Source organism: Apis cerana, linkage group LG11 (genome assembly GCF_029169275.1).
Source record: "Apis cerana isolate GH-2021 linkage group LG11, AcerK_1.0, whole genome shotgun sequence".
Taxonomy (NCBI): Eukaryota; Metazoa; Arthropoda; class Insecta; order Hymenoptera; family Apidae; genus Apis; species Apis cerana.
In genome coordinates, this window is record NC_083862.1 from 12361507 (window position 1) to 12383222 (window position 21716).

A 21716-nucleotide genomic window follows, 5' to 3' on the forward strand; every position below is an offset into this window, starting at 1 on the left:
TCCGTCAAAATGTCTTCCAATATTTTTTTTCCCAAAAATAATATTCCTCCACGAATACTTCGTCTATCCTGTTCGCGAATTTTTTCTCGAAATTCCTTTTCCAATCACGAAAGTATTCTTTCCTTCCCCGAAATAAACAGTGGGGGAGTCGAATATTCCGCGGAGCAATATTTCTGGAAGAGAAGAAATTTTGACGAACGTTCTCTCCGAGTGGAATAAAAGGGTTTGATCGTCGAAGAGGATAATTCAAAGCTCGTGAAGGATGAACATCGACGGCTGTCCAACAATATGGATCAAACGAGCATTGTAATGTATATTCGCCACGGTGGTTCCGCGCGGTGGAAGGCGAAAGATAGGAGGCCGTTCCTCTATCTGATCGAGTATGCCTGCAGGGGGTGGGCACGAAACTCTTTGGCAGCGTTCAATCGCAACCCCTTAAAAAAAATAAATAACACGCAATCTCCGGCTCGATCTCGGCGCGGTGTCTGTCGCAACATCTTCAACATCTGCCCATATCGTTTCCAGCTAGAAAAACTATCGCCTCGAGAGTGATTAACGCCTCGATCGAACATCTTTTCTCGAATCCTCCATCATCCACCCGTTCTCGTCAGTTCCGATCGCTGTTAAAAAGGACGATCCATAGAGATTCACGTTGAAAAGCTCTTAATAGAGCAGAGATGGCCGTATCCACGTCGTTTTCCCTCGTCCGAGTGAGTCGATCGAGAGGAAGAGCGAGATCGAACCGCCTCCTCGAGAAGACCCTGAATAATCGATCTTTATACACGCACGACCACCTCGGAACCTCGGATTCTGGGATCGGGGGGGACGATTCGGAGAGAGAAAGGAAAGCGTTCGCGAGACGAGGAGGACGAAGGTCCTGGTCCACGTGGGAGTCCCGTGGAGACATTTACACGCAGAGAGAGAGAGAGAAAGGTTGAGATTGCGATAAATCAAAGGTGCAAGGTGGAAATTCTCATGGTGCGTGGAAGAAAAGGCGAGAATGCGAGCAAAAGAAAAGGGCACGCTCTGTTGTGACTCCGGATGATAATTTGTCCGCCTATACGGACGGTTTGCGAGTCTCGGGAAATTCTTCTTCTCCCCTGCACGTGTGTGCATGCGCGTCTCCTTCTCGCTGTTGTGTGCGTCGCACCAATCGAGGATAATAATCGTCCCATCTGTTCCATCCGCCATTTTTCCTCCTCGAGCTTTTCTTTTTTCTTCTTTTTCTTTTTCTTTGGAGGGGGGGAGCACAGGTGCGCCGAGGCTCCTTAAAGCCTTTCGAATTCATGACTCGCAAAAACTCAATTGGAATTGTTCCAACCGATCCCCCGTTTCTTCTTTCGCTCGAATCTCGCGCGTATTATTACTTGTACTATTCCATACTCTGCATCGAGTTTTGCGGCTCTCTTCCCTTCGATCACCTGCCTCGATCGATCGATCGATGGGATATGCAAAATAATAAAATAATAGGAATTTTTCTGTAACAAAATTTCTCTTAAATCGTATTAACGATAAGGACGTAATAACGATAAGGTGTATAAGAGAGATACTCGAGATCATTCGAATCGTTATTTCGCAGTTTTTAACTCGATTATTCGACGCCAGGTGAATCCTGACTGGTGGAAAAAAAATCCCTACGCAGTCTGTTGCGAGGAGAGGTGCGCGCACACTTATACACGAGAGACTTCCTCGCGACTAGAAAAATGTCGCAGCTGCAAAAGCTTTTACGACTGAACAAGGATAGAGAAGCTCACGCGCGACCGTTACCCGAGCCTGGAAAGGAGCACTCGAATTGATTATCCGCCGTGCAAAGTAATCGTTACCAATTATTTTTCATCTTATTATGACAATCAATATTAACGATCCTCGAATTTTAATGGAAATTCATTCAAAGTAATTACACACGTTGCTCGTCGCACGTCCGACGATTTCCAGTGAAAATCGATTCCAAAATTCTCTCTCTTCTCACGCATTCTCTTCTAAAAGTTTCGATCGATTAATCGATTTTCTTTTTCCAAACACCACGCTCCTTTCGGCCAGAATCTACGATCCAGAACTTAGGGATCCAAGTTAGATTAATGTGGGATCGGCATCCCGACGAAAATCTTAAACTCCCCCTCCCCCTATTTTACGAACGCGCTCGTATGATGGATCGCTAATATGGGCGCTCCGGAGCACGCACGCGGAGGCGACCCTCTCATTGTTCCACCCCCACGTCCAATATAAAAAAAAGTGGAAGAATAAGGCGTCCAAGGATCGGTGGCTCGCGGATTCCCAGGCGATTACATCTGTACGAAGAGTTGAGCCGGTGCCACGGAACGGTCGTCCCCCATTGTCGTGTCCCCTCACGTATCGAGTCGCAAGTCGTGTCCCTCGATTCCCTTTATCGAGAAATATACCTACCCCTCCAGGCTCGAGAAGAAAAGTCAATGGTCCTCCGATGCGGAGGAACGAAAGATGCCCAAGAACGAAGAAGAAGGAATCCGGCTTGAATGAAGACCTCAAAGTTTCGAGGTTGGGGCCCTGGTAGAGGGGAGGGGGAGAAGGAAGGCAGGTAGCCCTTTTTCGACGGTAGGTGGGCCACGACCGCACTCACGAAACCGGCTACAAAACGTTTTATTTACGTGGTTCGAGGGGGCCCCTTCCTCTTCTTCTTCGCCCGTCTCCCTCGTCCTCTTTTCACGCGTTCTAATTCTGTTTTCTCACACCTTTTTCTCTTTCCTTTTCTCTCTTTCTTCCGCTACTTCCTCCTCCTCTTCTTCTCGAACCTGAACCAGTTTTCTGAACGGGAGGAGCTCGGAGGAGGATCGTTGCAAGGTGCGATTTCGGGACGACTTTCGCGACAAGTGCCACTGTTGTATCGCGTGGCCCAGATTCGAGGAACGAGGGGACACTGGTACAGGTTGATCGTTCGTTGCAACGAGTTTTCAAAGTTTCTCACAGTTTAGGGGTTGGTGTTATTGGGAGGCACGACAGTGGAACGATTCTCGAAACGGGAAATCATTAATCGCATCGTCTCGTTGAATGATAGATTCTATCCGAGCGAATACCTCGAAAATTAAAAATAACCGATCTCGAATCTCGCGTTCAATACGTTTTTTCTACCTTTTCGAAAGTAAGTAGAGATAATAATGGTAGAATCGATCGCGAATACGTTTACGTTTCAGATTCTCGTTTCGAGATACAATTTTATTAAGGTTTAATTGATATTTATCGCGCATAATCACCTCATTCTTGCCTCGACTGTGCACCATCTCGGAACACGTATACCGCTAACTTTCGACGCGGTAAAAATAGTCAAGGATGTCATAAAAACCACGTGTACTTGGCGAAGGTTAACCAGCGAGTATTTAAACGATCTTGTTGCTTTTGTTTCGTCGTTCGCGCTTTTTTCGACTTCTCCTCCCCTCCCCCTCATTGTCCCTCTTTTCTATATCGCGTTACATCCACGCAACGAGACGCGTCGTTACAATAAATTCGAGGAATATGTTACGAAAGAACACGGAGCGGGACGGATTCGTGAACGGTTTAAAAAGTTTACGAGGAAGAAGGGTGGAGGGGGAGGAAGAGAGACAACGAGTGATTTACACTTTTTTCGGGGAGCGACACATTCAGATCCAGCTGTTCCATTGTCCGAATTAAACGTCGGTTTAACATCCACCTGGTCCGGTTCGGTTCGGAGATTATTCATAATAATCTCGACGAGATGTTTTCGGATCTCAACGTGCTCAACGGCACTTGTTATCTTTGCGCAGATGGATCTGTGAAAAGTTGGAGCGGGAATACATGTCTGGGAGAGGAAAAAAGGAAAAAAAGGAATGATGAGAAATGAGAATCTCGTCCCGTGGAAGGGAAAAACACTTACGATTATCTCCGCGATGCGCGAGATAAATGCTCTCGGACGGAGCCAAGGACGCGCGCACGTATCCTTCTTCTCCGTAATTTATCGATGGATCCTTTACAACGGAACAATGCGTACTTGTGTACGTTTCGTCGTAAAAATCGTGACTCGTGCTGGAAAACGATACTTGCTCCTTCGATCCTTTTTTTCTTTCTTTTTCTCCTTTTTTCCCATTAACCTTGCGACTTCAGTGGCTAACAGCTGTTCAACGCGGCGAATACCACGTTGCCACGATACATTTATCAGTAGTTACCACGAGAAATTGGAAATTGAAGTTGTAAATCGTGTGTCAACGAGATCGAAGGCCGACGACTTTTTCGAAACTTTCGAATTTATCTCCCTTTCCAATTTTTCGTCTCCAATTTTCCCCAGAATTGTCAATTAAAATCTTGCTCGCGAATGCTGTCGAGCATCCCTTTTTCCCAAAATTCGCGCGAAGAGCAAATTCCTTTCCCCAAATTCTCCCCCTAAATTCCCATAACAGCCCACCAAATCCTAACCTAACCTCTCGAATCTTAATTGCCATCACGACGATTTGGGGTTTTCTCGGCAAAAATAACCTTTTGTCCCGAAACTCAACAGCCCTTCGACTTCTGTTTCGTTATTCATACCGAATCTGCCCCCTCCTAAAAGGATTTTCATTACTCGGGAAAAGGATTTCTCGGGTGGACAGGAGAGAGACTTTTTGGCCCATTGTGCGGTTGCGTCGCCACGTTGCATTTACGGCGCACAATAACCGTGTTCCGCATCGCGTATTCACGCGTGTCCCTCCCTCCCCGTCGCTCGCAGGAAACGGGGGAGGCGCGTGCCTCCTCGTCCAGGTGATGGCAGACTGGCTGTCTGCCGTTCGTTTTCCACGCCGCCGTTTTCCTTTCCGATTCTTCTCCTCTGCCGTCTCTTCTCTTTCTCCTCTCTCGCACGAGGAGACCGTTCTCGCACACCCACCGGAACATATGTCCGATGATGAACAATGAGCAGCCCCGAAGAGAACGGCTCTCGAAAAACCAACAAACAGAAAGGATCGCGCCTCCGCGATTCGACAGACACTCGTCGAATTGATTCATATTGTCAGGATTGGAGTTTGGGATGGGAAAGGCGACGCGTTAGAGATGCGAATTATGCGAATTACGTACGTGTAATTATTTTCGAGGGAAAATTTAATAATCTAGTAAGTGGAATCGAGTCGATTCGATGGAGCGAATTTTCGTGAAGATGCTTTTCGTTATCATGCGTCATCTTTGTCGACGAGTTTATCGGATGCTCGCCTCTTCTTATCGAGCCACCGTTCTCAGGGTCGGCCAATAAGCGATTAATCCCCTCTTAAGTCCTCGATAAAGACCGCCCTTAAGAATCGAGGGTGTTTCGACACTTAATTACCGCAACTCCCCCGAATTTCTTTGCCTCCTCTAGTCTAATCTCTCTTCTCCCTCCCATGCATAACCAAAAGATACGTGGAGAGAACCTTTCGCAATCTTTCCCCGTATCTTCGAAGAAAACAGCCTTTGGAATTTATCACACTATCGAATTGAAGGGAATAAAAAAAATCTCATTTCGAAAAACAGCTCTCAAATCTTTGCCAAATATTTCTTTAATATCTTCGATATTTTGGCGAAAACTGTACCACAAAAATTCCTCGATTATTCGGGGGCTTAGCATAAGGGCGATCGATCGATGTTAGTAGTCGAATCCTCGTGCAAGACGAGACGAAGCGGGAAAGTAAAAATTATGGATGATCGCGCGAGAAGCGATCCGCGGGGTGAAAGGTCGTCCGTGGATGGATCTGGCGCCGATGCGATCCGTTGCTGGGCGTGGAACGAGCGAAAAGAAGAATGGAGGGGAGGAAGGGGGGAGGAAGGAAGGAGTACGCGAGAGGAATCGCGCGTCTCCTCTCGGAGGATGCCATCTGCCTCGCCTCGAGGAATCGCGAAAAATTCGCGAAAAAAATCAAGCAGCTGCAAACCGTCACGCGACACGCGTCCAACGATTTTTTTTTAAAGTCAGCTTCCCTCCTTATCGACTGGACAATAGCGGAGGAAAAGGAACGGCGAACGTCCTTGAATTTTCGAAACTTGTAACTCAACTTCTCGTTTCTGGCCTCTTTTTACATGCGATTTAATTTCTTTTTTTCTTTTCTCTTCCTCTTTTCTCGTTCGTTTCTCTCTATGCGCGATTTGAATTCTACGAGAAAGTATTTTTTTTTCTTTCTTTTATTTCTTCTTCTTCTTGTTCTTTTTTTTTTATTATTTTTCTCTATTGCGATTTTAATTGTTGGTAAATTTTTAGGATCTAGAGGAAAGATGAGATAATTTTTTGAGTGAAATGTAAGAATCGGGGGAGAGTAGATTTTTATTGATTCTTTGTTTGTTTAATTGCATATTTGTTGCCGATGACCTCGGAATAATTTATTTTATGCGAAAACTTGATACAGCTTTTATGACGACGACATAACTCGCCCGAAATCATCAATGTGGAAACGAGAGCTGAATAAAAACAGTTTACAGCTTCTGTGAACGGTGAGGAGAAGGCCATAGGAGCCGGTAATTTTTATCGAATAATTTATGAAGCGGCGATGGTCAATTGCAAAGTCTTAGTAGCGGTATCAGAAAATCAGCAGACAAATTTCATTTAACGACCATTCGCGTTATTGGGAAATCACGTTCCCGGTTGAAAAAAAAAAAAAAAGAAAAGAAAAGAAAAGAAAAAAATACAAGTAAAAAATTATTACTTGTGCAAATATCGTAATCGTTATCACGGATATACGGATGTTAAAATCGAACGTTTGATCAACAATTTTAACGTATTTTGCATTCGCGAGAATACGCGATATTATAATAAAATATAAATAATAAAAGACATGGTTGAGCGTGTGACGTGTTGTTAAAAAGGTGAAATAGAAAAAGGCGAGTAAAAAATTTTTTTTGCCACCGTGTATGAGAAATATCGGGAACTAAGTTGAGATTTGCACAATTCAGTGACAAGTGATCGTGTCATCGTAAATAATTCACGAAGATATTTTATAAAAGCGTCGCTTTATCGCCGGTGATCGTCGCCGACGAATCGAACAATTTGTAAGCATTGCAACATATGCAGACGACTACAACCAAGGCCTTCCATTTCCGCTACTGTTTCTCAGATTTCTCCACCGGATTTTTCTCGAAATATCTTCGATTTCGCACTTTCCAGTCTTTATTCGCACTCGTCGACAGCGAGAAATCAATCATCCTGATGAAAATGTCCAAATCATTGTTCTCCAATTTTATCATTCCGTCAAATTTCCTTCTCTTCTCGAATTTTCTGCACAATTAATCCTTCACTTCTGGACTACTTCAATTGAACATTGATCGAAGCATATAGAGATAAAACTAAAAAAAAGTTTCTACTTTGATTCACCGCGTGAACATCTTACGATTCACTTTGCGATTTCTTTCAAAAATATTCCACGCATTCGAGATTACAGTCTCATCTTAAAAACACCTACTCCGATTCGCAATAGCGTATTTTCTTCCCTTCGGAAAATATTCCCTTCCATGAATATCCATTTAAAGAAATGAAAATCAAATGGAAACGAAAAAATGTAACAATTTTTCTCGACTTGTCTGTCGACGAAATTCGAATGTCGAATGTACCGGCGATCTCTGTCCAGGCTTTCCCCGCACCCCTGCACGGTGTAAAAACCTTGTTTCGCGTTCGCAGGTTTGCAAGGGAGCTCGGGCGAGGCGAGAACGACGCCGACCTTCCTTCCGCCGCGATCAGAAGCGTGTCGGGGAAATAACAGGTTGCCGGTTTCCATTTAATTGGCAACCGATCGTACCAGTCGGTCTGGTATAACTGACCTACACTTAAGGAAACCGGGCACGCCCTCGGCCCCCCTCCCTCTCCTTCTCGCGTTCCTTTAAAACCGGACCACCGATCCTCTCCCGGGATCAGGATGGGCCGAAAGTGTCCACCGATCAAGGCGACAATCCTTCCGCCGATCTTTATTATTAACAGGCCGAATCTGCCTCGAGCAGAGCACTCGAGAGTCGACGAACCTTTCTTCTCTCCTTCTTTCTCTCTTTCCCTGGCATTCGTACGTTTTTCCCCTTTCTTCAGCTTCGCCGTCGTTTCTTCAATTTTCTCCCTCCTTTTTTTTCTCCTTTTTCTCCCCTCGTGGAGATCCTTGAGAAAATATTTGACGCCGCGATGCTCGTTGAACGGATGCTAGCTCTTGGTGCAGGTCTTGCACCCAGAGAGAGAGATAGAGAGAGGTGGACTGTTATTAAGGATTGTTGGAGTTAAAGGGAGCCGCAGACTGGTCGTTAAGTGATTATGCCCCGAAAGATGAACCAAATTGCCGTGAATTATTCGTGTAACCAAGTATCCCCAGGTTTATCGGGTGCGAACGTTCCAGCCAGGGATTCATTGAACGATAGGAGGAGGATCCTCCTTGCTCCTTATCGCGTCTCTACGAATTCTTCTTTCTCTCTCTCTCTCTCTTGGAGAAGGAGAATTTGTATTTTACTTTTTTCCGCGTTAGAGGAGGTTCACGTGCGGAATTTGGACGTTTAGGACGTGATAGAGTTTCCCAGGGCCGGTGTCAAGTGCCCTTTCTTCCCGGTGCACGGAGAGAAAGAGAGAGTAAATGTCACAATAACCTCGCTCGATCCCTCCCTCCAAAAAATTGGCGCTCGAGCACCCGTGTTAAGTGCACTTTGGATTTTTGTCTAAACCAGCTATACCGGCTGCTCGTCGAAAAAATTAGGGAATTTTTAGGCGGAGAGAGAGTGGAAAAGTCTAGTCTCTAGTTTATCATTTTGTAATCCCTTTATCCGCTTCGATCCTTTTTAAATTCTTCGGTTGGAAAAAAATTATCGTTACTCATTCGAAACTCAGATTTTTCTTCCAAGAGCTGCCGCCTTTCGCCCCTTCCTTTCGCCTCGTGTACGTTGCGCAACCCCTGCGTCTTCGACAACAACCCCCACTGTTTGGACAAATTCGATGCTATCTGCTTTTTTCTTCCTCTTTCTTCTTTTCTTTTCTTTTTTTTTTCTTTTTTACAGCAGCACGAGAAGCAGTGCTCTCGAGGTGACGCACAGATTCGATCTTTCCGCGTCAGTGGCTAGTTATAGCTTTTCCACAAAAGATTGACCGTCCATTTGTCGATCTATTTTCTCGGTGTTTGACCGAGTTTTTCAACGCTTGGAAAACGTTCGTACCGTTCCCTGCGGTTTTTCCTCCCCTGCCCCACCCCGGAAGTCGCGGCAACGATTCAATCGTCGAAGCGCATGATAAAATTTCTTCGAAGCGATATAATTATCATAAAAAAAATAGTAGGGGAAAACTACTTCTATAAAAAATTTAATCCTCTTTCCAAAATCTATTCCCCCCATTTTTCTTCCTCTTCTTTTCTCTCTCCCCTCGCCTTTCCCATCTCTTCTTCAAATTTGAATACCCAGTCTCTCCTCAATCCATGTCGACGTTGTCGACGTCCACGCGAATGCAGACGTCAGATTTGACAAATCGGCTTGGTGCCGAAATCGAACAGGTACCACGCCATTCTCGATCGGCCCCGATCAGGTTAGAGCCGTTCGAATACGCGGCCTTCTTTCCCGATCAATGAAACCGGAGGGATTACCTCGGTCTCTGCCGGCTTACATCGGCGATTATTCCCGTTTAAGGGGGAGAAAAATAACCTTGGATTCGTGTTACACTTTCGCGGGGTCTCCACCCCTCTCCTCTCCCCTTCTTGGAATTCTTGGAGCGAAAATTTTCTATAATAATAATAACAGACGAAATTCTAAAAATGTGATTCATGGTATTTTCCATATATACCATACGATACCATACCGGGCCGAATAATCCTACGAAGGAAATGGTGCGGATCCTCCAGAAAGGGGGATTATCATTCGAATAATTTCGTATAACTTCTCCTCCTCCTCCTCCTCCTCCTCGTTCTATTTCACGATTCACACGCGTGAAGATTATAGGCCGATTTATTTTTTTCGTAGAGGTTTACGAAAACGGCGTACAAACTCCAACCGATATTTTTGAAGAGGAGGCGCGGTCGGTATATATACGGGCCTATTTGAGAGTCTCGAGAGCTTATATATTCTCAGGGGTGTTTCTCGTACGTACTCTTTGCGCACAATGTAACACTATCCCCCTCCTTGTGGAGTGTCTTTAATGCGAAACCGAGCGGCGAGTTCTCGTATTATTATTTTGTCATGAATAATCCCTTTATCCCCGACGAGGCCCTCCTCGAGATATCTCTGCACTTCTGGAACCGTTCTCGTTGCCGCGGACAGTTGCCGGTCGAGTGCCGATTCCGAATCGCCCCGGGCGACCGCAATGTGTGCAATCATCGCGGATGAAATTGAGGGAACCGTTGCGAGCGCGACGAAATTCGTGCAGATTCAATGAGATAAATTGCAGGTTGCGTGGATATCAGGATATCAGGGAAGAAGGAATCGAGAAATATCTCTTTACTTGTCTCGTTTAATTTCAATCAATAATTTCGTGTACCATATTTTCGATACGATGATACAACGGGAAGGAGAAACGACATTCCTCTTTCTTTACGTTATCGAATGGTTCTTTCTTTCTTTTTTTTTCTTTTCTTTTTTTTTTTGAGATGCATAAATTTGATGTTGCAGGGGAGGAGGGAGAGAAACGACGCGCAGTTGAGGGGCAGCTTCTCGATGACCCTAAAATGTTTTGGCACGCGTCGCAAATGTCCATGGCGACTCGTTAGTATTCATTGTCCCTTTGGGTGGTTGCAACAGTGGAACGTGGAAATTTATGTTGCATCTGGGGATAGTTAAAGAGCAGACTTAAATACGTTTCTCGTCATTTTTAATTTCGATTGATGAATCCATCGAGAAAAAAAATATATATATCTTTGGAATTCTTATTTCCAACAATTACATTGATTCTTTCGTGCAATTTTTGCGCTTATCAATTTAAATTTTGTATCTTAATAAACTTGCCAATCCATTCCTATTATTTGTCATTTGCGCAAAAATCGAAAATCGAACGATTCCGATCATTTTTCGTTGAAAAGAATTTCTTAGTGAAATTCGATAAACCTCGATCGAACACGTTGCGACCGAGCGCCGAATTTCGTTACAATCGAGCGTTTTGCAAGTACCGGCCACTGTTTTGTGCAGCACAATGAGATCCTGAAGTGTCTTTAGTGCACTCGGTAGCGCGGCGTTCAATGGTCGCCGCTCAACAAATGCGCAGCGGGGTGTCCGACTCGAGATTCGCTACTCGATACGAGAGTCGTGCCCCGACCGGGAAAATCGTTGTCGATCGTTCCGTAACCCGGGCCGCGCGCCACGGATCAATACTTATCCGGCCGCGGAACAACTTAATATGTTTATTGCTGTGAGAATGTTACGTTCGGATAGGTGGTAGATTTTTATCTGGCCCTGGTTGCCTTCTAAACTCGCGTTCGAACAAACTGGAGCCGATCGATTTTGAATCTTTATTCGAATTGGAGCCGCCTCTTGACTCCTCGTTCCTTTTCGCTTCCACTTTTGCGGATAAATGTTTCCGCTTTTTTCTCCTCTAGCTGGAAGTTGAAAGGTGATTGGACTATTTCTCGTGGTTAAGGTAGTGGTAGTTTTTCCTCAGGATTTCTTTTTAATCGGAACAAATCGGAGATGGGGAAATTATATTTGAAATTGTATTAACGATTCGTGTAGCGGAAAGAATTTTTAACTTTGCTTATTCAGATTCAAATACTTAATTCTTAATACGAGCAAGCTTTAGATATTTTATGAATGCATTTGTAATATTAGAGAGAATTAGTTTTCGGTGTGGTAATATCGATAAGGAAGTTTGAGGTAGATCGCTAAGATTGTTGTGCCATCTGTGAAGGGAAAAATTGTTAACATCGACACATTCTCGTATATCGCAGAAGATACATATATTTTCTTATACATATTTTATAAAATAAAAAAATATCAATAAAGATACGATTTTTGAGACTGAAAAATCTGAGGTATAAGATAGAACGAATAAAAAATTTTTATAAATGACACGATTAAGGATACTAAATGATAGATTGAGAGGGACAGAGAAAGAATAAACTTAGTGTCATCTTCAGAGTGTCATATGAAATATAAGGAGATAAAGAGAATAAATGTCAAAAAAAAGACAGAACTAAGTAAGAATTGACATTTAGCGCCATCTCTTAAAGGTAAACAGTATTTTTTTAAAAATAAGATAAAATAGATTTAGAATTAAGTATTGATGCTATCTCTTGAGCATCATATTTTCGAAAACAAGAGATGGCGACGAAGCTCAATTCTTAATCTTCTTTATCCTACTTTTAAAATATTTTTAAAAAATATCTTTGATTATCAAGAGATTGCACCACCAGTTAATTCTTAAATGTTCTTATTCTTTTTCTATTATCTATGCTCTTTATATATATATATATATATATATGAATCTTATTTATGGTATTTTAAGGATGACATGCAAATTTTTACTCCATCTCTGTCTTTTTCGTAATTTTTTTTGTAATTGCATCACTTTACTATTCAAATACTACTCATGTCTGATTAGTTTTATTATTTTCTTTGCTTCTATTACTGATTAAAAATTTGATAAAATCATTTTGATAAATTTAATAAATCATAGATATATTTTTGTATTCTTATAATTCAATTATATATTTTTTTCTAAACACTTTTCATTTTTTGTTGCAGATTCCAAACATATTTCAACTTGAAGAGATATCTACGTAAAATGTAAGTATAAAACACAAATATCTATACTAAATATTAACTAGAATTAAGTAAAATGATGAAAAAATGTTTAGTTAAAAAAAAAGTTCCAAAGAGGTAAGTATGGAAGATAATTAAAACAGGTAAGTAAAAGGTAAGTAAAAGGTAAGTAAAAGGTAAGTAAATAATTCGACTTTTGATTAGGAGAATATGACGTGTGAGGAGGTGGTACGCGAAATTTTTCTCGGAATTAAAATTTTTCTGATTTTGACTAAAATTTCGACTTTTGATTAGGAGAATATGATGTGAGAGGAGGTGGCACGCGAAATTTTTCTCGGAATTTAAATTTTTCTGATTTTGTCTAAAATTTCGACTTTTGATTAGGAGAATATAATGTGTGAGGAGGTGGCACGCGAAATTTTTCTCGGAATTTAAATTCTGCCGATTTTGGCTAAAATTTCGACTTTTGATTAGGAGAATATGATGTGAGAGGAGGTGGCACGCGAAATTTTTCTCGGAATTTAAATTTTTCTGATTTTGACTAAAATTTCGACTTTTGATTAGGAGAATATGATGTGAGAGGAGGTGGCACGCGAAATTTTTCTCGGAATTTAAATTTTTCTGATTTTGACTAAAATTTCGACTTTTAATTAGGAGAATATGATGTGAGAGGAGGTGGCAAGCGAAATTTTTCTCGGAATTTAAATTTTTCTGATTTTAACTAAAATTTCGACTTTTGATTAGGAGAATATAATGTGTGAGGAAGTGGCACGCGAAATTTTTCTCGGAATTTAAATTTTTCTGATTTTGACTAAAATTTCGACTTTTGATTAGGAGAATATGATGTGTGAGGAGGTGGCACGCGAAATTTTTCTCGGAATTTAAATTTTTCTGATTTTGACTAAAATTTCGACTTTTGATTAGGAGAATATAATGTGTGAGGAGGTGGCACGCGAAATTTTTCTCGGAATTTAAATTCTGCCGATTTTGGCTAAAATTTCGACTTTTGATTAGGAGAATATGATGTGAGAGGAGGTGGCACGCGAAATTTTTCTCGGAATTAAAATTTTTCTGATTTTGACTAAAATTTCGACTTTTGATTAGGAGAATATGATGTGAGAGGAGGTGGCACGTGAAATTTTTCTCGGAATTTAAATTTTTCTGATTTTGACTAAAATTTCGACTTTTGATTAGGAGAATATGATGTATGAGGAGGTGGCACGCGAAATTTTTCTCGGAATTTAAATTTTTCTGATTTTCACTAAAATTTCGACTTTTGATTAGGAGAATATAATGTGTGAGGAGGTGGCACGCGAAATTTTTCTCGGAATTAAAATTTTTCTGATTTTGACTAAAATTTCGACTTTTGATTAGGAGAATATAATGTGTGAGGAGGTGGCACGCGAAATTTTTCTCGGAATTTAAATTCTGCCGATTTTGGCTAAAATTTCGACTTTTGATTAGGAGAATATGATGTGAGAGGAGGTGGCACGCGAAATTTTTCTCGGAATTTAAATTTTTCTGATTTTGACTAAAATTTCGACTTTTGATAGGAGAATATGATGTGAGAGGAGGTGGCACGCGAAATTTTTCTCGGAATTTAAATTTTTCTGATTTTGACTAAAATTTCGACTTTTATTAGGAGAATATGATGTGAGAGGAGGTGGCAAGCGAAATTTTTCTCGGAATTTCAATTTTTCTGATTTTAACTAAAATTTCGACTTTTGATTAGGAGAATATGATGTGTGAGGAGGTGGCACGCGAAATTTTTCTCGGAATTTAAATTTTTCTGATTTTGACTAAAATTTCGACTTTTGATTAGGAGAATATAATGTGTGAGGAGGTGGCACGCGAAATTTTTCTCGGAATTTAAATTCTGCCGATTTTGGCTAAAATTTCGACTTTTGATTAGGAGAATATGATGTGAGAGGAGGTGGCACGCGAAATTTTTCTCGGAATTAAAATTTTTCTGATTTTGACTAAAATTTCGACTTTTGATTAGGAGAATATGATGTGAGAGGAGGTGGCAAACGAAATTTTTCTCGGAATTTAAATTTTTCTGATTTTGACTAAAATTTCGACTTTTGATTAGGAGAATATGATGTATGAGGAGGTGGCACGCGAAATTTTTCTCGGAATTAAAATTTTTCTGATTTTGACTAAAATTTCGACTTTTGATTAGGAGAATATAATGTGTGAGGAGGTGGCACGCGAAATTTTTCTCGGAATTAAAATTTTTCTGATTTTGACTAAAATTTCGACTTTTGATTAGGAGAATATAATGTGTGAGGAGGTGGCACGCGAAATTTTTCTCGGAATTTAAATTCTGCCGATTTTGGCTAAAATTTCGACTTTTGATTAGGAGAATATGATGTGAGAGGAGGTGGCACGCGAAATTTTTCTCGGAATTTAAATTTTTCAGATTTTGACTAAAATTTCGACTTTTGATTAGGAGAATATGATGTGAGAGGAGGTGGCACGCGAAATTTTTCTCGGAATTTAAATTTTTCTGATTTTGACTAAAATTTCGACTTTTAATTAGGAGAATATGATGTGAGAGGAGGTGGCACGCGAAATTTTTCTCGGAATTTAAATTTTTCTGATTTTGGCTAAAATTTCGACTTTTGATTAGGAGAATATGATGTGAGAGGAGGTGGCACGCGAAATTTTTCTCGGAATTTAAATTTTTCTGATTTTAACTAAAATTTCGACTTTTGATTAGGAGAATATAATGTGAGAGGAGGTGGCACGCGAAATTTTTCTCGGAATTTAAATTTTTCTGATTTTGGCTAAAATTTCGACTTTTGATTAGGAGAATATGATGTATGAGGAAGTAGCACGCGAAATTTTTCTCGGAATTTAAATTTTTCTGATTTTGACTAAAATTTCGACTTTTGATTAGGAGAATATGATGTATGAGGAGGTGGCACGCGAAATTTTTCTCGGAATTTAAATTTTTCTGATTTTGACTAAAATTTCGACTTTTGATTAGGAGAATATAATGTGTGAGGAGGTGGCACGCGAAATTTTTCTCGGAATTAAAATTTTTCTGATTTTGACTAAAATTTCGACTTTTGATTAGGAGAATATAATGTGTGAGGAGGTGGCACGCGAAATTTTTGTCGGAATTTAAATTCTGCCGATTTTGGCTAAAATTTCGACTTTTGATTAGGAGAATATGATGTGAGATGAGGTGGCACGCGAAATTTTTCTCGGAATTTAAATTTTTCTGATTTTGACTAAAATTTCGACTTTTGTTAGGAGAATATGATGTGAGAGGAGGTGGCACGCGAAATTTTTCTCGGAATTTAAATTTTTCTGATTTTGACTAAAATTTCGACTTTTGATTAGGAGAATATGATGTGAGAGGAGGTGGCAAGCGAAATTTTTCTCGGAATTTAAATTTTTCTGATTTTGACTAAAATTTCGACTTTTGATTAGGAGAATATGATGTGAGAGGAGGTGGCACGCGAAATTTTTCTCGGAATTTCAATTTTTCTGATTTTAACTAAAATTTCGACTTTTGATTAGGAGAATATGATGTGAGAGGAGGTGGCACGCGAAATTTTTCTCGGAATTTAAATTTTTCTGATTTTGATTAAAATTTCGACTTTTGATTAGGAGAATATGATGTGTGAGGAGGTGGCACGCGAAATTTTTCTCGGAATTTAAATTTTTCTGATTTTGACTAAAATTTCGACTTTTGATTAGGAGAATATAATGTGTGAGGAGGTGGCACGCGAAATTTTTCTCGGAATTTAAATTCTGCCGATTTTGGCTAAAATTTCGACTTTTGATTAGGAGAATATGATGTGAGAGGAGGTGGCACGCGAAATTTTTCTCGGAATTAAAATTTTTCTGATTTTGACTAAAATTTCGACTTTTGATTAGGAGAATATGATGTGAGAGGAGGTGGCACGCGAAATTTTTCTCGGAATTTAAATTTTTCTGATTTTAACTAAAATTTCGACTTTTGATTAGAGAATATGATGTGAGAGGAGGTGGCACGCGAAATTTTTCTCGGAATTTAAATTTTTCTGATTTTGACTAAAATTTCGACTTTTGATTAGGAGAATATGATGTATGAGGAGGTGGCACGCGAAATTTTTCTCGGAATTTAAATTTTTCTGATTTTGACTAAAATTTCGACTTTTGATTAGGAGAATATGATGTGAGAGGAGGTGGCACGCGAAATTTTTCTCGGAATTAAAATTTTTCTGATTTTGACTAAAATTTCGACTTTTGATTAGGAGAATATGATGTGAGAGGAGGTGGCACGTGAAATTTTTCTCGGAATTTAAATTTTTCTGATTTTGACTAAAATTTCGACTTTTGATTAGGAGAATATAATGTGAGAGGAGGTGGCACGCGAAATTTTTCTCGGAATTTAAATTTTTCTGATTTTGACTAAAATTTCGACTTTTGATTAGGAGAATATGATGTATGAGGAGGTGGCACGCGAAATTTTTCTCGGAATTTAAATTTTTCTGATTTTGACTAAAATTTCGACTTTTGATTAGGAGAATATGATGTGAGAGGAGGTGGCACGCGAAATTTTTCTCGGAATTTAAATTTTTCTGATTTTGACTAAAATTTCGACTTTTGATTAGGAGAATATGATGTATGAGGAGGTGGCACGCGAAATTTTTCTCGGAATTTAAATTTTTCTGATTTTGACTAAAATTTCGACTTTTGATTAGGAGAATATGATGTGAGAGGAGGTGGCACGCGAAATTTTTCTCGGAATTTAAATTTTTCTGATTTTGACTAAAATTTCGACTTTGATTAGGAGAATATGATACATAAAGAGGTGGCACGCGAAATTTTTCTCGGAATTTAAATTTTATTGATTTTGGCTAAAATTTCGACTTTTGATTAGGAGAATATAATGTGTGAGGAGGTGGCACGCGAAATTTTTCTCGGAATTTAAATTCTGCCGATTTTGGCTAAAATTTCGACTTTTGATTAGGAGAATATGATGTGAGAGGAGGTGGCACGCGAAATTTTTCTCGGAATTAAAATTTTTCTGATTTTGACTAAAATTTCGACTTTTGATTAGGAGAATATGATGTGAGAGGAGGTGGCACGCGAAATTTTTCTCGGAATTTAAATTTTTCTGATTTTGACTAAAATTTCGACTTTTGATTAGGAGAATATGATGTATGAGGAGGTGGCACGCGAAATTTTTCTCGGAATTTAAATTTTTCTGATTTTGACTAAAATTTCGACTTTTGATTAGGAGAATATAATGTGTGAGGAGGTGGCACGCGAAATTTTTCTCGGAATTTAAATTCTGCCGATTTTGGCTAAAATTTCGACTTTTGATTAGGAGAATATGATGTGAGAGGAGGTGGCACGCGAAATTTTTCTCGGAATTAAAATTTTTCTGATTTTGACTAAAATTTCGACTTTTGATTAGGAGAATATGATGTGAGAGGAGGTGGCACGCGAAATTTTTCTCGGAATTTAAATTTTTCTGATTTTGTCTAAAATTTCGACTTTTGATTAGGAGAATATAATGTGTGAGGAGGTGGCACGCGAAATTTTTCTCGGAATTTAAATTCTGCCGATTTTGGCTAAAATTTCGACTTTTGATTAGGAGAATATGATGTGAGAGGAGGTGGCACGCGAAATTTTTCTCGGAATTTAAATTTTATTGATTTTGGCTAAAATTTCGACTTTTGATTAGGAGAATATAATTTAATGGATGGTTTTATATAACTTAACTTAAATACTTACCTTTTATACTTACCTTACATACTTACCTTTTATACTTACCTTTTACTGCTCCTATTTATGATATTAATCTTTGTTTTTTTTTTTTTTTTTTACTGTTTCCTTAATTCTAAAGATACTTACCTTTTATACTTACCTTTTTTGTGTATTTTTCTGTTACTTCTAATGATTTAGAAGTATACAGAATGGACTTTTAACTTTATCAACTGCAATATTTCAGTTGGTTGTGGTAATATGAAGAAATGGTTTAGATCTATATTCTGATATTACGAATTTTTTTATAAATGAATACCTGAAGAACATGCAAAAGTCAACGTTATTTTTATAAATAGGATCAAATATTTGTCAATACATTATTCGATGCAATTCAATATTCTATATATAAATCTACTAGACCACTTATAGCAAAAAGTTATTAATTTAAAAAATAATTGATTTCAATAATTTTTGATTATCGTATAAATTAATGATTTTTTGCCATAAGTGATCTAATAGTTTTTTTATATTAATTAATACATTGCATCTATGAATGTATCAAGAAATATATAATCCTATTTAAAAAGACGAAGTTGACTTTTATGTTATCTCTATGTATTCACTTATGAAAAAATTAATAAGATTAGAATGTATCCTTCAACTTTTATCTAAAATATTTTTTAATATTATCAAAACCAAGCGAAATATTCCACGTGTTAAAGTTAGGTGGCCACTTTGAAAAATATACGTACAATATAAAATGTATACACGACATAAAAATACAGAAATATATGTAAAATATACTTACGATGCATCTATTCCCTCATATGGATGTTCCATTTTATAGATGAGTAACGATTATAATTATTTTCTTTTCAAAAAGTATTCAAACTTTTCGCATATTATTATCAATAACAAAATAGCATTAAATTACTTATTACAGACAAAGTATCAAAAATGAATAGAAACATGAGAATGGAAATATCCCCTCACATTATCAATCAATTAGAAAACGTCGAGGAAAAGAAAATCGATTTACCTGTGATAAATAATACAGAATTAAGGTGAAAGAACGAATTCTGAATCGATATATTTCAATCAATCTTTTAAGAATTAAAAAAATATTTACCATATTTACATTATCTAGGAAGCAATTAATAGCACGCATCGAAGATGTAACTTTAACTGTGATCGAACAAATATCTTCGGGTCGTCTACCGCAAATTTCGTACTCCCAACCACGAAATTATACTCAAACAGACGTCGAAATGATCGAGAACGATCCCGAATCACAATTTCACGAAGAACCTGAACGAAACGTCGAGGAAACCGAAAGGAAGGGAACGACAAGAGTGACGCAAGATTTCGCTAGCAAAAGAAGCAAACACAAGTTTGCTTTAATGATGACGGTGATGGCCACGGCGCATCGTTTGCTAATTACGAACACAACTCTCACGAGACGGTCCCTTTATTACGACCTGAAAAACGAGAAGACCTCGAATTTAGTTCCGGAGCAAAGATGCTTGGACCAAGCGGTATATCACGTTGCTAATTTGCTTAATTGCGCGCCATGGGATCTCAGTGAGTCTCTTCTCTTCTCTTTAAAAAAATTCAATTTCGAATTATTTCATCGTTCTTCTACTTTTTGACTGTATTCTTTTCTAAATCACAATTTTGTCGATATAATAGAAATAATTGCATAGAAGATATTGGAAAAACTGTATTGAAAAAAATTCTCTTCTATCTATATATTTCTCTTTGAAAATTCTACTTGGAAATTTGATCGCTTAGATTTATTGCCAACATCGAAGGGACTGGTGGCAGGCGAATTAACCCTTACACTGGCCGACAATCGAATTATCGATTGCACCGTTTCAGGGGGTGCATTGATCCCTCACCTAGCCTCAAATGTAATTTCCGTTCGAAGCAAGGCCAGATTGGTGTTGATCGTTGAGAAGGATGCTGTCTTTCAAAAATTATTAGAAGACGATTGTACCTCTTCTTTGAATTGTATCCTGGTCACGGGGAAAGGATATCCGGACGTTGCCACGAGAATGCTCGTCAAACTGTTGTCCGAGAAATTGGAACTTCCGGTTTATATAATCGTCGACGCGGATCCTTTCGGCGTCGACATCATGTGTGTTTACCGGTAAATTCAATCATCAAACAATACATATTTTCGTAATAGATATTTCAACGATATTACGATTTCTAAATAAACGATATTTTAATAATTGTTCTGAAAAAAGAAAAAAAGGGAGGGGGGAATAACAACTACTCACTCATAGATATAAATTAATACTTTTATTAAGAAAAATTAAATTAAAGAGGGTGTATCATACATCACGCGTATTTATAAATATTTATAAAGTTATATGTACAATTTTTAAAAAAGGTAAAAATTTTTAATAAAAAGAAAAAGATGTTAAGAAGAAAAATTAAAATGTTTACGAATGTTATCCAGAAAATTTCCTTTTGCAAATTAGTTTCGGCTCGGCCGCGTTATCCAGAGAGAGGGAGAGTTTGGTCTGTTCAAACGTGCGATGGCTTGGAATACATCCGTCGGAATTGCTCGCTTTGGGTGTGAACACCGCCCCCCTCACGGAATTCGATTTATCGAAACTGGCGGCACTCGAAGCCAGACCTTACGTGACTGGTACGTTTCTGAGAGAACTCGGGGTGATGCGAAAGTTGGGAAAGGCGGAGATAGAGAACGTATCTTCCTCGAGAAAATTTCTGGTCTCTACTTATCTTCCTTGCAAGATCAAAGGAAACGATTACATTTAATATTGAAAGATAATTTATATAATATAATTAAAATTTATACTTACGTTTAATTGTATCCATTTTGTGGAAAAATAATATATTATCCATGACAGTTTGACGATTTTCGATGAAAAAAAAAAAAATGGAAATACTTTATAAGAAAATATTTCTAATTAATTTGTTGTAAGGAATTTTCAATTTTGTTATATTGTATCTGTAAGAAAATTTGCGTTTTGTTCATTAATTTGTTAACTCAATAAATAATTTTAATAATATTACCTCGATATTTGAAGACTGAACTTTTTCATCAACTGGTAACTCGTTGATCTCTTCTAAATTTATTAATTCGGGAATCTTTCGAAAAGAGCCTAAATAAATTATACTGCTGTCCGATGATTGTTTCGAAAGGACGACCGTTCGACTCGACACCACTTTCGTGCCAATGTTTTGCACGCTTTTCGACCTGGTCGCGTAGAAATGCTCGCTTCTTCTTAAAAAATATCAAACCATGAAATAACGAATAATGATGCATCGATTGAACATTTCTTTAAAAATATTTTTAATATTTTACTTATGCTTTGAAAGATGAGAATGAACCTCTCGTTTATTATTATTATTGTTGT

The 21716-nt window shown here is 38.7% G+C and overlaps 1 protein-coding gene across 2 annotated transcripts in view; it reads left to right on the top strand.

Annotated features, from left to right (window-relative positions):
- The window catches only part of LOC107995180 (meiotic recombination protein W68), a 45545-nt gene extending 24021 nt beyond the window's left edge, over window positions 1–21524 (top strand). The window contains exons 2-6 of one of the 2 annotated variants that reach the window (XM_017052529.3): window positions 12598–12639; window positions 19271–19391; window positions 19475–19908; window positions 20119–20476; window positions 20814–21524. In XM_017052529.3, coding sequence (XP_016908018.2) covers window positions 19285–19391; window positions 19475–19908; window positions 20119–20476; window positions 20814–21114 — 1200 coding nt within the window. In that variant the 5' untranslated portion in view covers window positions 12598–12639; window positions 19271–19284 and the 3' untranslated portion in view covers window positions 21115–21524. The remainder of the gene's footprint in view (window positions 1–12597; window positions 12640–19270; window positions 19392–19474; window positions 19909–20118; window positions 20477–20813) is intronic. The other variant, XM_062081966.1, reaches the window with a different exon arrangement.
- Window positions 21525–21716: the final 192 nt, after the last annotated feature.